General features: G+C 39.8%; 1 protein-coding gene across 2 annotated transcripts in view; it reads left to right on the top strand.

Moving 5' to 3' along the window:
• The window catches only part of LOC148428644 (uncharacterized), a 140442-nt gene that overhangs the window by 122415 nt on the left and 2647 nt on the right, over positions 1 to 15380 (top strand). The window contains exon 5 of one of the 2 annotated variants that reach the window (XM_088409329.1): positions 157 to 200. The exons of the other annotated variant lie outside the window; for it this stretch is intronic. Within the exon in view, the coding sequence (XP_088265455.1) occupies positions 157 to 200 (44 nt within the window). The remainder of the gene's footprint in view (positions 1 to 156; positions 201 to 15380) is intronic. 2 annotated transcript variants of the gene reach the window in all.

Here is a 15380-nt window from a genome sequence, read left to right as displayed (position 1 = left end):
TTTAATTACGAGTCGCAAAATGTCTTTTTTGGGGTCATTTTTGTGTCCTCATTACGCTTGGGCTCTTTATCACTTTGTTTAATTCCGCTTTCCTTTTATCCACTTTCTATCGTATTTACCGATTTGGTTTTGTTTTTTTGTTTTTTGTCGTCGCAGGCGATCGAGGCCGCGGACCTCGATGGCGCCGACGAGTCCAGCAGGTGAGATCGCGTTTGTCAGTGGATAAAATGATACGGAAGAGTGTTGTGGTCAGCGAAGGAATAAAATCTTTTCGGAACACATACTTTGAACGATGCTGACTTCATTCTCGAGCAGAATCCTGAGAATGAAGCCGGAATATTGATTTTAGGGTTGCGGTTAGGGTTTTCATTTTCAAACCGAAATTTGAGTGTTTGACGTTAAAAGTAAGGATTCTGAAAATAATCGCAGAATTTTCCCACCGGTTTCGCACCATCCGGATCCCGCCAAGTTTATGATTGTATATGCCGAAAGATCGCAGTTAATAAACGACTCAAATGGATTACCTTTTCCGTGTTCCCTAACCGGTGCGCTCATCTCCATCCCTTGAGACACTGGAGACATCTTTCATGATCCTCTCCATTTTAGTAATATTTCTGTGCGAGAACAAAGTTGGATTCGGACATTGGTTCAGTCTACTCGCTTCTTATATTGAAAGTAGTGCTGTAACAACCTCAGCTAACACTTAGCTGCAACAGGCACTGGCTAATAACAGCCAACTGACTTCCAGCTTTTAGCTCGTCCCATAACCGTAATTTATTACCATAATGAATCAATTCATCTTTCATGAATGGTGTAAAAAAAAATAATAATCAAATTTCCGGGGAGATTTACAGTAATTGACTTTATTCTCAGGAGTCATTCAGTCGTCTCAGATTCCTGAACTTTAAAGGGTGCGTTCTGAGATTATTTTCAGAATGTTCCCTTTAAGTCTGAATTCTTATTTAAAAACAAAATCATAATTACCGAAACTTCCAATGAACTAAAGTCAGATTTTTCGTTTTTTTGGCCTACTTTATTATCTGCTCGATTATGGAATGTATTCTGCTCGGGGAAGTGAATAGAAGAAGACTTTCAATGGATAGCATTTCTACGCATATGACAATAAAACTCTTGAGTCTTGAACTCAGACTTTAAAGTGAACTTTTGAATATTCTTGCAATGAAAAGACTCAATTTTGGTTTTTGAGACTTATGACTAACCTGAGAGTCACAACTCTAGGAAAAAAAGTTTGAATTCTCACTTGGAAGTCAGAAATCTAACTGGAAAGTCAGAATTCTCACTTCACAGCATTCTGAGAATAATGTTCAAATTTTGAGACTCCTGCTAAACTTTTTTTCATTTTCTTTCATCAACCTTAATCCTCGTCTGTACAAAGAACAAGTATATAATTCTACAGTATGTAATACAGCACATAATCCATATTTATATATTATATATACAGTATATATTCCATGATATTCCATTTTTCCTGAACGCTAAAAGATAGAGGCGAATTTTCACTGGATGTCTGCCAGCCAAATTACGACGGGTCTGTGAAATCCATTTCAAGGATTTGTCATAAAAAAGGCAAAACGGTGTGAGGGCTCGTTCATGGCCGCTCGCAGCTTGAATTATGATTATTGTTCTTTCGATATGATCTCTTATTACAGCTGACTGCACTGTTGCGGTGATGGTTGAATTCTCATGCTAATTATCCCAATCAGTCCCCACAACCGCAAGCTACACACACACACACACACACGCACACACACTTACCTGCTCCCAGCTACATGTTGGTTTTCCCCCTCCTGAATAATCACGTCGAGATTAGATAATCCTGACACAAATCCTTTTTATTCCCTCAGCCCGCCGCAAATTCTCATGTTTGCGATATCGTTTTATGCCCGCAATCAAAGGTGCCCCCCTCCAAAAACGCGGCCCGCGGGGTAAACATACTCGGCTTTCGAGAAACCTTCCGCGTGGGCCCGCAGCCTAGTCGCAAACGCGGGCGGGCTGGCGGGGGTCGCGCCGTCGCTGGCGGTGGGATTCCCGCGGCGCCCGCTCGTGGCCCGCGTCCTCGTTCATCACAGGGGCCTTTAAGTGAAACAAATTTGCCCAAATGACTCAATGATTTCTTATGATCCGGCAAAGTGCGCCTCTGTTTTTATTTTGTTTCCCGCTGCGCACCTTGCTTTCAAACAAAAAGCCCGTCTGCTTATTTTTGGACCACAAGACTTTTTTTTTTTTTTTTTCTTTTTCCCGCCGAGGCTCACAGCCCGAAAGCCGTTTGATCTGCGACCGGGGAGATGCATATTTCATTTTGCATGTATTCTCGTCATCGGAGCGTTTCTTCCTGTTTTTTTTTTTCCATTATTTCCTCAACCTTTTGAAATCCCGACGCTCTCTTGGCACCAGCCACTTCTTGCTGAAGTTTGCACGTCGAAAATTGCATTGTCTGTATTTCAAACAACCCCAACAATTTCAATCGGATTGCTAAATTCTAATGCTAATTGTAGTGCATGCTAACGGTAGTTGCTATCTTCATGCTGTTTTTAATTCATGCTCGTTAGCAGTAGTCTCATGGTGCTTTGCAAACACTAACACTGCTAACTCAGTGCTGATTCTAATAAATGCTAATTAGCATGCTAACTAACTGCTTACTACACTTAGCATTGATATAGAATCCTTTTCTTAATTAATGCTCGTTAGCAGTAGTCCCGTGGTGCTTTGCAAACACTCTAACACTGCTAACTCAGTGCTGATTCTAATAAATGCTAATTAGCATGCTAACTAACTGCTTACTACACTTAGCATTGATATAGAATCCTTTTCTTAATTAATGCTCGTTAGCAGTAGGCTCGTGGTGCTTTGCAAACACTAACACTGCTAACTCAGTGCTGATTCTAATAAATGCTAATTAGCATGCTAACTAACTGCTTACTACACTTAGCATTGATATAGAATCATTTTCTTAATTAATGCTCGTTAGCAGTAGTCCCGTGGTGCTTTGCAAACACTCTAACACTGCTAACTCAGTGCTGATTCTAATAAATGCTAATTAGCATGCTAACTAACTGCTTACTACACTTAGCATTGATATAGAATCCTTTTCTTAATTAATGCTCGTTAGCAGTAGGCTCGTGGTGCTTTGCAAACACTAACACTGCTAACTCAGTGCTGATTCTAATAAATGCTAATTAGCATGCTAACTAACTGCTTACTACACTTAGCATTGATATAGAATCCTTTTCTTAATTAATGCTCGTTAGCAGTAGGCTCGTGGTGCTTTGCAAACACTAACACTGCTAACTCAGTGCTGATTCTAATAAATGCTAATTAGCATGCTAACTAACTGCTTACTACACTTAGCATTGATATAGAATCCTTTTCTTAATTAATGCTCGTTAGCAGTAGGCTCGTGGTGCTTTGCAAACACTAACACTGCTAACTCAGTGCTGATTCTAATAAATGCTAATTAGCATGCTAACTAACTGCTTACTACACTTAGCATTGATATAGAATCCTTTTCTTAATTAATGCTCGTTAGCAGTAGGCTCGTGGTGCTTTGCAAACACTAACACTGCTAACTCAGTGCTGATTCTAATAAATGCTAATTAGCATGCTAACTAACTGCTTACTACACTTAGCATTGATATAGAATCCTTTTCTTAATTAATGCTCGTTAGCAGTAGTCTCGTGATGCTCTTTAACATATGCTAATTCTAATAAACGCCAATTAACATTCTAACTACTTCCTACCATTAGCATAGTTAGAGGGAGACTAACTACCATTAGCAGTGAGCTAGCCATGTGCTGCAAATACCGCGAGTTCAATGCGAATGGTAGTTAGCGCAATCCAAAAGAGCATTCGTTTGAATTTGCATTTAGCACAACACCACTAGCTTAGTGCTAGCCCGCATGGATTAGAAATAGCATTGAGCTAGCAATGTTAGAAATTGTGCGCAACCTCGGCAGCTCAGTGCTAACTAGCATTGTGCATTATGCTCGGGATTTGTTCAACAAAATTTCATTGTGTGTATTTAAAACAAGGCTAATGCACCACAATTAGCATTAGCATTGCGCTAGCAGCATTAAGCACAAGACTCCTAGCTCAACTCCAATGCTATTTAGCAAGTGAACTTGCCGCGTTGTAACGCTTCAAACCTGATGCCCTGTTTAATATATATGTATGATTCATTTATTTAATATTGTAATTTAATACACGGAAGCCATGGGGGTCGAATGGATTTTTGGAGCGTATCGTCCTTGAAAAGTGAGGACAAATAACGAGGAACATTTTTTTGCCCGCAGAAGCACCGCGGGTGCGGAACGTGAGCGCCGTGCATTTTTCGCCCGTGTTTACGTGGCTCTGGAGCATCCGTGTCGGTCCCTCAAGGGAGGCCGTCGGAAAGGTCACGCCGACGGGTTTTTGATTTGGGATTCTCTCTTGCCAAATGCTTCCTGCCGCTGACTTTTTCTCCGCTTAATGAGGCGCCGCTGCTCGCTACCTCTCACCTTTACCTCTCACCTTCTTTCATGTGTTTTTCTTTTTATTTGTCTTCTGCGCTTCGGTCCAGGAAGGTGAAGATTGGCTGTATACCTGTGTGTTTGTGTGTGTGTATGCGTGTCCTTGGTTTTTGCTGCGTGGTGAGGACCAAATCTCGAGTTTTTCCCTTTATGGGGACCTCTTGCACTTATTGAGACCATTTTGGTGGACCTCGCATGTTCAGATCTTTTTGTGAGGGTCAAGACTTAGTTTTAGAGTGTACTGTAGTTTTGAATTGGATTTTGGTTGAGGTTAGGAAAAGACTCATTTTAGCTTGCGGCTCACATAGAGGAAAATCTGTTCCCAAGTGGGCCGGACCAACGCGATATTATTCTTTTCAATACGGCCCAAAATACAGTACAAGCAAAACATCACTATTAATCATAAAATATTACCAATGGGATTAATCGTAAAACAAGTCTTTCAATCATTGAAAAAAATTCAGATCATTTTTACAGTAAACTTCCATACAAATTTGTCTCGCGGGTCGGATTAAACCCATTTGTGCGCCATAACCGTAAATGTTTGGAAATTTGTTGAGCTGGTTAAGATTAGGGACCAGGAAATGCATAATTTCAATGAGATGTCTCCACTTCGATAGAAAAAAATGTGTGGTGTGTGTGCCTTTGTGTGCGCTTGCCTGCTTTTGATTTTTGCTGCATAGTGGGGACCAAATTCCGGCATTTCCTTCTTCTGCGGACCTCTTGCAATTGTGGAGACCATTTTTGTGGAGACAGTTTTTGTGGAGATGAGCCAAGTTCAGATCACTTTTTGAGGGTCAAGACTTAGTTTTCGAGTGTACTGTAGATTTGAAAAGGATTTTGGTAGAGGTCAGGCAATCATTTTAGCAATGACATCACACAGGAAACACTTTGCATGACCCCAAACTAAATTTACATGCTCAAAATAATCCCTAAAAATAAATATTATTGCTCCTCTGGACTTGTAAATAAATCCTGGGTGACTGGAAATGTCAAATAAAAATGTACAAATTAAAAGTCCTACAAAAGGTGCCTCTCTCTTTGCACTCATCACAGATACACCAGCACCATCTCATGTAATATAAAAAATAAATTTAGGTAAAAGGCAGAAAGGAAAAAGCGATATTGGAACTATGTATTTGTCTGCGACTCAAAACGAAAAAAAAAAAGAAAGAAAAAAAAGTTTTTCAGCGGCATAAAAGAGCTTGCTTAGTTCCTTTCATATCCCGTCATGCGGCGCAACATTGCTTGTAATTATGTGAACACGGCAAGCTGACAAGTGTTGTCGCCGTGCACTTTACCTGCCCGGGGAAGAAAAAAAAAAAAGTCTTGACGTTTCATTTTATTTATTTAATTTGACTTATGAATGTTCCGAGCTGACAAAAGGAACGGGTTGTTCGTTTGCGAGTTTTGCCAGCTTTTTCACAATTCACCATTGACAGAAAATTGCCGCATTTGTGGCGTATTTTACGAAAAATTCCAAATGGTTTGTATTGTGCCAGCATGGCTTCGAAGAGCTCCTTCCGTTTTTATTCTCTTCTTAAACGGAAACTCAATCCACTGTTTAATATTGTGTTTATGGAATATAAATTAACAACAAATTCCAGCTGTTTTTTTTTTTTTTTATTCATCTTAGGGGGCGGCCATTTTGTCACAACTACAGATGACATCACAGTTACTCGATGTCGCATGAGCATGCTCAGAAAACAGTGATGTCATTTTCAGGGGACAACCAGTGACAAAATGGCCGTCCCCCGAGATGGTTTAAATCTAAAAAAATTTGCTGCATCGTTCATTTTCCGTAAACAAAATATTCATCAGAACGCCGCGTGTAGACTAGAGGAGACATGTAGAACATATATTTGTCCAAATTTTTATTGACTTTAAACCACAATTGTGTGAGATCACATGATTTGTGCAGGTGTTGGAAAACGTATTTAATGACAGGATGAGTAAGGTTTTCTTTTCAAATTGAGAGCAAATTCATTAGAATATGAATAGGATATTAGAATATTTTGCAAAATTTTATTCAGACGCACATTTTTAAATGGATAATGTTACCCGCTGTATTTTCTGGAGCTGTTAATAAAATAAGTAAAAAAAAGATTCAAATTGACATATTTTTAATAAATCTCGAGGACGGCCATTTTGCCACTTGCTGGGCAATTGAAAATGAACTCACAGTTGCTCAGGTAACGACCAATCGCGACTGACTTATTTTTTTTTTGGTTTGCGTTTGCTCACGTGACGTTCAAAAGCTGAGTGGAGATGAGGTCATCATCAGTCGACAGCAAGTGGCAAAATGGCCGCCCCGAGACGGATTAAAATCTTGCTGCTTAATTTGTATTTCACAAACACGATTGTGAGAAGATCAGATCACCGGTGTCAAATTACAGCAGCTTTTATTTTTACTATAAATCATGGGAATTTGCGGCGCCGTATAGGCCACGCCCATTGTCCAAATGGCGTAATATTTGGTGTAGGGCATTGGATGTTTCTCAAGGCTTTTCAGCCCAAATTTCAGTTCTAATCGTGCAACGGCCTCATGAAAGCACATAAAAACGTTAAAAAATGTATATTTTTCTTCCCGCTAGGTGGCGCTAGCTCTACGATCAAAAATAAGTTTGTAGATGTCTTCTGGATTGGACTCCTGTCAAATATATGAAATTTTGAGAAGATTGCATCATCCGGGTCCAATTTCTGCAGTTTTTACGGTTACGGCAAATCATGGGAATTTGCGGCGCCCTATAGGCCACGCCCATTATGGAATTATCATTAAAAAGCGCTGGGATAGGCACCAGCCAGCCAGCGAGGAATGGAATAATACTCTAAATAGAAGATATTTGTGTCAAGAAAATTCTGGGTTCGACTTCCCCTTTAAAAGTTTTGGACCCGGATTCAAATAACGGCTGCGCGGATCATCCTGCTTTTTGTTGTTTTCTATTTTTTCTTTTTTCCTTCTCTCGACGCTTGACAGGAGCGAGACGCTATTACGAGCCGTCTGCCGCCTCGTCTTGTTTTGCGCCGCCGCTGCCATCTGCTTGGTTTTAGAAAGAAAGAAATTCCGTCGGTGATTTTGAGGAAATGCGATACAGGAGATGCGAGGGGGGGTCGGGGGGGGGGGGGGTAAAGATCGACCGACATATGCCGTCTCCATTTTGTTTCTCGGGGGCCGAGGAGCAAGGCGAAAGGGGACCGGATGATTACCAAGTCCTAAGCCGCTTAATGCCGTCGTCAAATGAGAAGCGGCGGCCGGGCTCAATTTCCTGCGCGCCCGCCGCCGCGCGCTCGTGCCCCGAGTCGCCCCCTCGCGCCCGCGCGCCGTGATGGATTAAAGCCGCCGTCGGGGAAATGAAATGAAAGGTGGAGCCCGTATTGCTGGCATCAGCCTGGCTAATTACGCGCTATGGCCCCATACCTGAGTGTGTCTGTGAGCCCCGCGTAATTAGTCGAGAGGGTGAGAGGGTTAGTGAGTGAGTGAGTGAGTGAGTGAGTGAGTGAGTGAGTGAGTGAGAGAGAGAGGTGTACGGATGAAAGTGATTAATTGTGTGACCAAGTTTTAGTGAGTTTTTGTATGAAGCAAAATTTATGTAGTGAGTGAGTGAATTTAGTGTATATATAAAAGTGATTACTTTGACAGAATATTTGTGTGAGTGAGTGAGTGAGTGAGTGAGATAGAGAGGTGTACGGATGAAAGTGATTAATTGTGTGACCAAGTTTTAGTGAGTTTTTGTATGAAGCAAAATGTATGTAGTGAGTGAGTGAATTTAGTGTATATATAAAAGTGATTACTTTTGTCTGACAGAATATTTGTGTGATTGAGTGAGTGAGTGAGTGAGTGACGTGTATGCATGATAGTAAGTAAAAATATGACAGAAAATTTTAGTGAGTGACTGAATGAGTTTTTGCAGGAAAAATTTGAGGAGTGAGTGAGTGAGTGAGGTATATGGATCAAAGTGATTAGTTTTGTTTGAGTTTTAATGAGTGATTTTTTTTTTTAATCAAGCAAAATTTGAGTAGTGAGTGAGTGAATTTAGTGTATATGTAAAAGTGATTAATTTTCTCTGACAATGTTTGTGTGAGTGAGTGAGCGAGCGAGCAAGCGAATGAATGATGGGTATGCATTGATAGTGATTAAAAATGTGACAGAAAATTTTAGTGAGTGACTGAATGAATTTTTGCATGAAGCGAGATTTGAATAGTGAGTGAGTGAGTGATGTGTATGCATGATAGTGAGTAAAAATGTGAACATTTCAGTGAGTTTTTGCATGAAGTAACATTTGAGTAGTGAGTGAGTGAATTTGGTCAATATAAAAAAGTGATTCATTGAATCTGAAAGAATATTTGTGTGAGTTTTTGCATGAAGCAACATTTGAGTAGTGAAAGAGTGAATTTGCTATATATAAAAAAGTGATTCATTTTTTCTGAAAGAATATTTGTGAGAGTGAGTGACAGTGAATGTGGTGTATGCATGAAAGAATCATTTTTGTGTGACAGAAAAGTTGTTATAATTATTTGTGTGAGTGAGTGAGTGAGTGAGTGAGTGAGTGAGTGAGTGAGTGAATGTGGTGAATGCATGAAAAAATCATTTTTTGTGACAGAAAATTTGAATGACATGAGTGGGTGAGTGAGTGAGTGAGTGAGTGAGTGAGTGAGTGAGTGAGTGAAAGTGAGTGAGCGCGCGAGCAAGTGAGACACGTGCATGCATTGCGCAACACTCCTATCGATCCTGTTCCTGTCTCGCTCTTCTTTATCAATTAGAAATGAGTCCCAATTACTGACTGAATGACTCCTTCATGGCTTCCTGAATTCCTCAATTTCTCCATTTTTTTCCGCCTCGTTTGGAGAGGCATTCGCCAACAAGTTCTTTTTGTGTCCAGCGCGGGTCGTAAAGTCACGCCGGCCACATCGGACGCCTCGAGAATCAAGTGCAGATTAGCGCCTGTCTGCCCGGCATCGCTCCAATTCCAAGGGAGAAGTGTTGAAAATTGATTTTTTTTTTTTTCCTCCTCAAATGGATGCTTGTGGACTTAAACACGAGTATCGTACATCTCAGCGGAGGTTTCCAGAAGAAGAGCGCTGTTCTCCGGAGCGAGTAATGAATAGCTAATACTGTTTTTCCCTCTCTTGCCTGTTATTTTTTTTTTTTTTCTGCCAGCTAATGGCTTCTTTACTGTAGTTGACACGCACGCTTTTAAATATGCTGTACAAGTGATTATCGGAGCTCAGCGCTTGAGCGTGTAATGCATGGAAATCGCTTTTTCAAAACCGCTCGCTTCCAACCTCATTATTCGTAGTAGTGGCCACGTGGAAGTCAAAAGATTTTTTTTTTCTTGTATTTGGGGTGACTAGAAAATTTCGATGCAATATATATATATATATATATATATATATATATATATATATATATATATATATATATATATATATATACATATATATATATATATATATATATATATATATATATATATATATATATATATATATATGACAAATTGGCTGTTTGGCGGGCAATCCAAGCCTATGTTAAATAGCGAATGCGTTTAGAGCCCCAGGTAAAAACAACAAAATTGTACCTACATATTAAAAATTGGGACCAAAATAGTATATTAAGTGGTACGTATATATAATGTACATGTATACAATCATAAAACATCATAAAAAGGATTTATTTACCTTTGAGTGGCGCTTGTTAAGCCCATATTCCCTAATAAGGGTAGCCTAGGCTAGGCTAGCCTTCTTCGTATTTCTTGATTATCTCCAGCTTTGTTTCCTGATAAATCATCTTCTTACTTCTTTCTTTAATATCACTAGAAATCCTGTGAGCCATGGCTAACCCAAAAAAGTTTGAATTAAGCAGTAAAATGCACTATAAATACGGGTTTGTATCTACTCACGATAAAACAAAGCTTTACCGCCATTTTGAAACGAGTGAGGCCGACCTATAGCAGACCAGCATCTCCGTCATGTGACGGCAACAGAATATAAGTGCAATTACCTAAAAACGCCTGTAGACGGAGACGAACACAAATACGGCCAACCCCCTAGGGTCATGACAGTTTTTTTGTCGCAAAGCTGGAAAAATACCGTTAAGAGGGGACAAAAAAACTCAGTATTCCACGTCGCAACATGAAAAAAGCGTAAGCCAGGGACGCTGCAACACAGGGGCTCCACTTTATATATAAAACAAACTCATGGGATGTACTAGATCTTCACTTCAGAGGTTTTTGCGATAAGGGAGGCATTTGTATTGAGGTTTTCCACGAAATGCATTTGCATTGAGTTTTTAAAAACTAATGTGTGTGTATGTCGTGTGCGAGAGTGAGGGAAAGCATTTGGAAGCAAGCCTGTCCGTGAAATCGGTTTCCCATCAGAACATCGAATGCCACAGGGGAGTGTGTGTATGCGTCAGACTCGCCCGCATCAACTCATGTAATTGAATTTAGGACTTGTGCGCTAGATATTTTTTCCTCATTGTTCAAAGAATATGTTTGGACAAAAAAACAATGGTGAACAGCAATTGTCTTGAAAATGATTGCCGAAACATGTGAAGACTGACGAATTTGCACTGTACAACCGTGCGTTTTATTTGTGATCAGACGGCGTGGGGCTTTCAAGTGCCGCGTTGTCATTTAGGAATTTTTGCAACGCTAGCATAAAATAACATTTTGCAAAATAATTTTTCATCAGGTCTGTAGAAAAATATGAATGAATTCGCCTTTCCCTTTAGTTGATTTTTGACCAAAACGAAAATAGAACAACGTGGATTTTCTTGCTCTAAGTTGCCTTTTTATTCAAGCGCAAACATACACACACACACGAATGCACTCTCGCTCTTTCTGTGTGCCGTCGCAATCGACCTTATCCGACCAATTAAAGGGAACGCTTAGTTCCCAATCAATGGGTTAATGTTGGGGTGGGGAGGGCAGCGCAAGCATGGACTTTGTCCTAATGAAAGTTTCACCATTAAACTACTTCATTCTTTCAAGAGATCCAGCCTCATATATATATATATAGCCCAAAAAATGACAGTATATATATATATATATATATATATATATATATATATATATATATATATATATATATATATATATATCTTGTCATTTTTTTGGCTATATATATATATATATATATATATATATATATATATATATATAAATACTGTCATTTTTTTGGCTGCGGCTTATAGTCTTTTTAAAGTTTCAAAAAGTAATTATTAATAAAATCAAAAAGTGTGTCTAAATTGAATAAGATTGTGTGTAAAAGTTTGTGACGTGTAACTTTGATATACATGTATCAAACATACGTTGTATTTATAAATGTATGATTGTATATATGAATTATCTGCAATGTGTTTATGTGTTCACTAAAATAATCTAGCAGTTAAACGGTATTCTGTTGGTGTTATGTTGAAAATATCCATTCATTTTTGCAAAAATATGGTGGTGAAAAATATGCAGGCATGTTGAGTCTTTTAAAGAGAGGATTTTGCTGTTGGCAGGCAATTAAAAAAATTAAATAGGTATAAAAAATGTCCATAAACCATCTATTTGTATAAATATCTGATGTTTGTTTTTTTTATTGTTGTTTTTATGCTCAATTTTCGCTGCTGTGGTTTATATACTGGTGCGACTTATAGTCCGAAAAATATGATACACACAATACAGTTTAAAAAACCCAGCCCTAATATATATATATATATATATATATATATATATATATATATATATATATATATATATATATATATATATATATATATGGGATATGCACCTGTGCGGCTAAACGGTTACAGAGAATGTATTGCAATTGCATTTGAAAAGTCCCCAATGTTTAAAAGGGAGCATGTCCTCGCCATGGTTTTAGCGACTATAAAGCGTTCCCTCCCACGCGCTATTAAATGCAGCCAAGTGACGCTAAGACACGTTAACACATCAGAGCAGGCTGTAATGACTTTTTTTTTTTTTTTAACTCACTTTCGTCAGTCTACAAAGCAGTTAAAGACTCCTGGTGATAAAGTAGCAAGCAAGTGGCGGAATTGGCTCCTTGCGGGTTTTTTTTTTTTTTTTTGTCACCTGTGGGCACCAGTCGGACTTGAAAGTGTTGATCACACGGCACCTTCCCCTTCAAAAATCTATCAAAGCAGGTGTCGGCCCTCCCCGAGGACCAAAGTCATTCTTTTCTTCTTTCTTGCCTTCTCGGTTTTATCTTTGATAAACAGATGCTCACCAAAATAAATCCGATACTCAAAAAGTCACAGAGAACGCACACAAAAAAACTGTACTGCCGTACAGTTTCCGCATGACCACAGTGACGTATTTCCCATGCGGCAAAGGTGATTTGCTAGCTAGTGGCATCAAGTTAAAGGCAAACCGGACGTGAAGGTCCAATTTCTGAGGTTGTCGATATACAAGAAAATTTGGGTTTTTCAAGACGTGAGATTTTTTTTTTTGTGTGTGTGTCTATCTGCGCCCACGTGTGACCCCCACAATTGGAAAAATTACGAATTGTGTGCGTGCCCTCAATTTGAAAACGAGTGTGTATATGTGCATGTGTGACAATTTGTTTCTATGTGTCCCCACAATTTAAAAAATAACTATGTCCGAGTGTATGTGTGTGTTCCTATACAGCAGTGCTTCGCAAATAGTGGGGCGGGCCCCCCTGGGGGGTTGCGGATGATCCCAGGAAAAAGGCTTTGTTTTTGTCCCGTGGAATGTAAAGTAATAATTTTCATCATTTTTTTTCAGTTTCAGGCACTTTGGTGCACTTGCTTTTTTTTTTTTTTCGTTTTAGACTAAGCTGTAACCCGTATAAACACGATAAAAATAATTGTTGAAAATGGATTTATATTGCCTTTTTCTGTTGTTAATGTTAAAAAGGATACGTGTAATAATGTTATTTATAGTCAGTGCATCGACTGGGGGGGGTTATAAAGTTTTAAAAAGTTTTCTCTTTTCTAGGGGGGGCCTGGCAAAATATAGTTGAGAAAATCTGAGTGACAGATTCATAAATTGAATGAACAGATTACTACACTAAGGGCACAGATTACTCATCTGAGGGGACAGATTTGTCAATTGAAAGAACAGATTCAAAAACCGTGGGAACAAATTAGTAAATTGAGGGTACATCAGTATATTGTGGGAGAACCCCCCCCCCCCCCCCTCCACTTGACGCACTGACTGTAAATAAGATTATCTGCAGAAAATCGTATACCTCAACCTGAATCCTTTTTCACATTAACAAAAGAAAAAAACAATATAAATCAACAGTATAAAGCAACTTTCAAGAACTGCTCACTGGGTTACAGCTTAGTCTAAAACTGAAAAAAGTGCCTGAAAGTCAATAAACAAAGATTAAAATCGTTATTTTATTGCAATTACACTTGACTTGACAAAAACGAAGCTTTCTTCCTAGGGAACATTTTCGTAAATGATGGCAACATAGTCGTCAACCGAGGTTATAAATGAATCCATTTTGGGCAAATAATAAATTTTTCCTCATACCCCGGCACTAGAGGGGCTCCAGAGAGTCCTGTTTTTAAAGGAGTGAGAGAATTTTTAGGTCGACTTGCCCTTGGAATCCTTTAAAGAGGCAGCGTCAAGGGAGGGTAACGATCCGTCGTCCAAATGGTAAATGGTAAACGGACTTTCACTTATAAAACGCTTTTCTACCTTTGGTACCCAAAGCGCTTTACGCTAACTAGTCGTTTACCAACTGATGGTTCGGCGTCTTGCTCAAGGACGCTTGATCAAACGACCACTCCAGCACCGAGCCGCGCCGCCCCTAACAGAGGTCGCAGAGGTCGAAATAGATCACAGGGCCCCGTTGTTGTTTTCCCAAGTAAACGGCCGGTTAATGTGATCATCAATAACCAGATTAGGCCCGGCGCAGCCACGGGACTTTGCTTCTTCTGACACTTGCGTCGATCCGATCGATCGCGTCACGGCCGAGCCCATACCCCGAAAAGCGGCGGCGTACCGAAGGTGTTTGGAAACGGCGTTTGCCACTTGTTGTTTGTCGGGCGGCCGCCTGTCGCCGGCGCAGCCTCCCGTTTCCATGGCGACCGACTCTCGGGAAAGCAATCTGGAAAGCGTTTAACTTCGTCGCGCGCGTTTATGCCAATGACGGCTCTCGCACTTTTTGAGGCGGCCGCGCCGTGGCAACAGGTGTCAGATGTGCTCAGCGCCGCCCACTTCATCTCCTTTTCCTGCTGCTTGCGCCACTTATGTCAGCCGCCGCATTGAATGTGAGATCCCGTCAGAGCATTTTATCTTTCCGGGCTTATCTTCGCGTAAGCAACATGGCGCGCGACGCGGCTATCTGGCATCTTTGCTGCGGCCGTTGCATTGGCCGCTTCCTCGCCCGTCCTTATCTGGCTTTTTGTTTCTTTCGTATTGCCCACTTCCTCCTAACCTGGATTGACTTGTTGACTCACCGTACATTACCGAAGGAAGAAAAATGTCGGCGCTGTGTATGGATTTATATGAATGCATATATATATATATATATATATATATATTAGGGATGGGATGAGGTACGGGTCTGTGTAATGAGATGTCGCACAAAAATGAAACTAAATCAGATTTTGGCAAAACCTTTAACCGTATTTTCTGCATTATAAGGTTCTAGATTATAAGGTGCAACTTGAGTGAATGGCCTATTTTAAAACTGTTTTTCTATGTAGGGTGCACCGCATTATAAATCGCATAGAATAGAAGCTACAGTAGTGGCTGGGGTTGAGTTATGAATCCACTAGATGGAGCTGTGCTAATAATAATAGTAAGGCAAACTTTATTAATAGACAATCAGAAATTAATAATAAAGACGATTTGTGAAAAGTACTATCT

This window comes from Hippichthys cyanospilos, chromosome 1 (genome assembly GCF_059441005.1).
Source record: "Hippichthys cyanospilos isolate Australia breed blue-spotted pipefish chromosome 1, RoL_Hcya_1.0, whole genome shotgun sequence".
NCBI lineage: Eukaryota > Metazoa > Chordata > Actinopteri > Syngnathiformes > Syngnathidae > Hippichthys > Hippichthys cyanospilos.
This window is presented reverse-complemented; position numbering and strand designations above follow the sequence as displayed.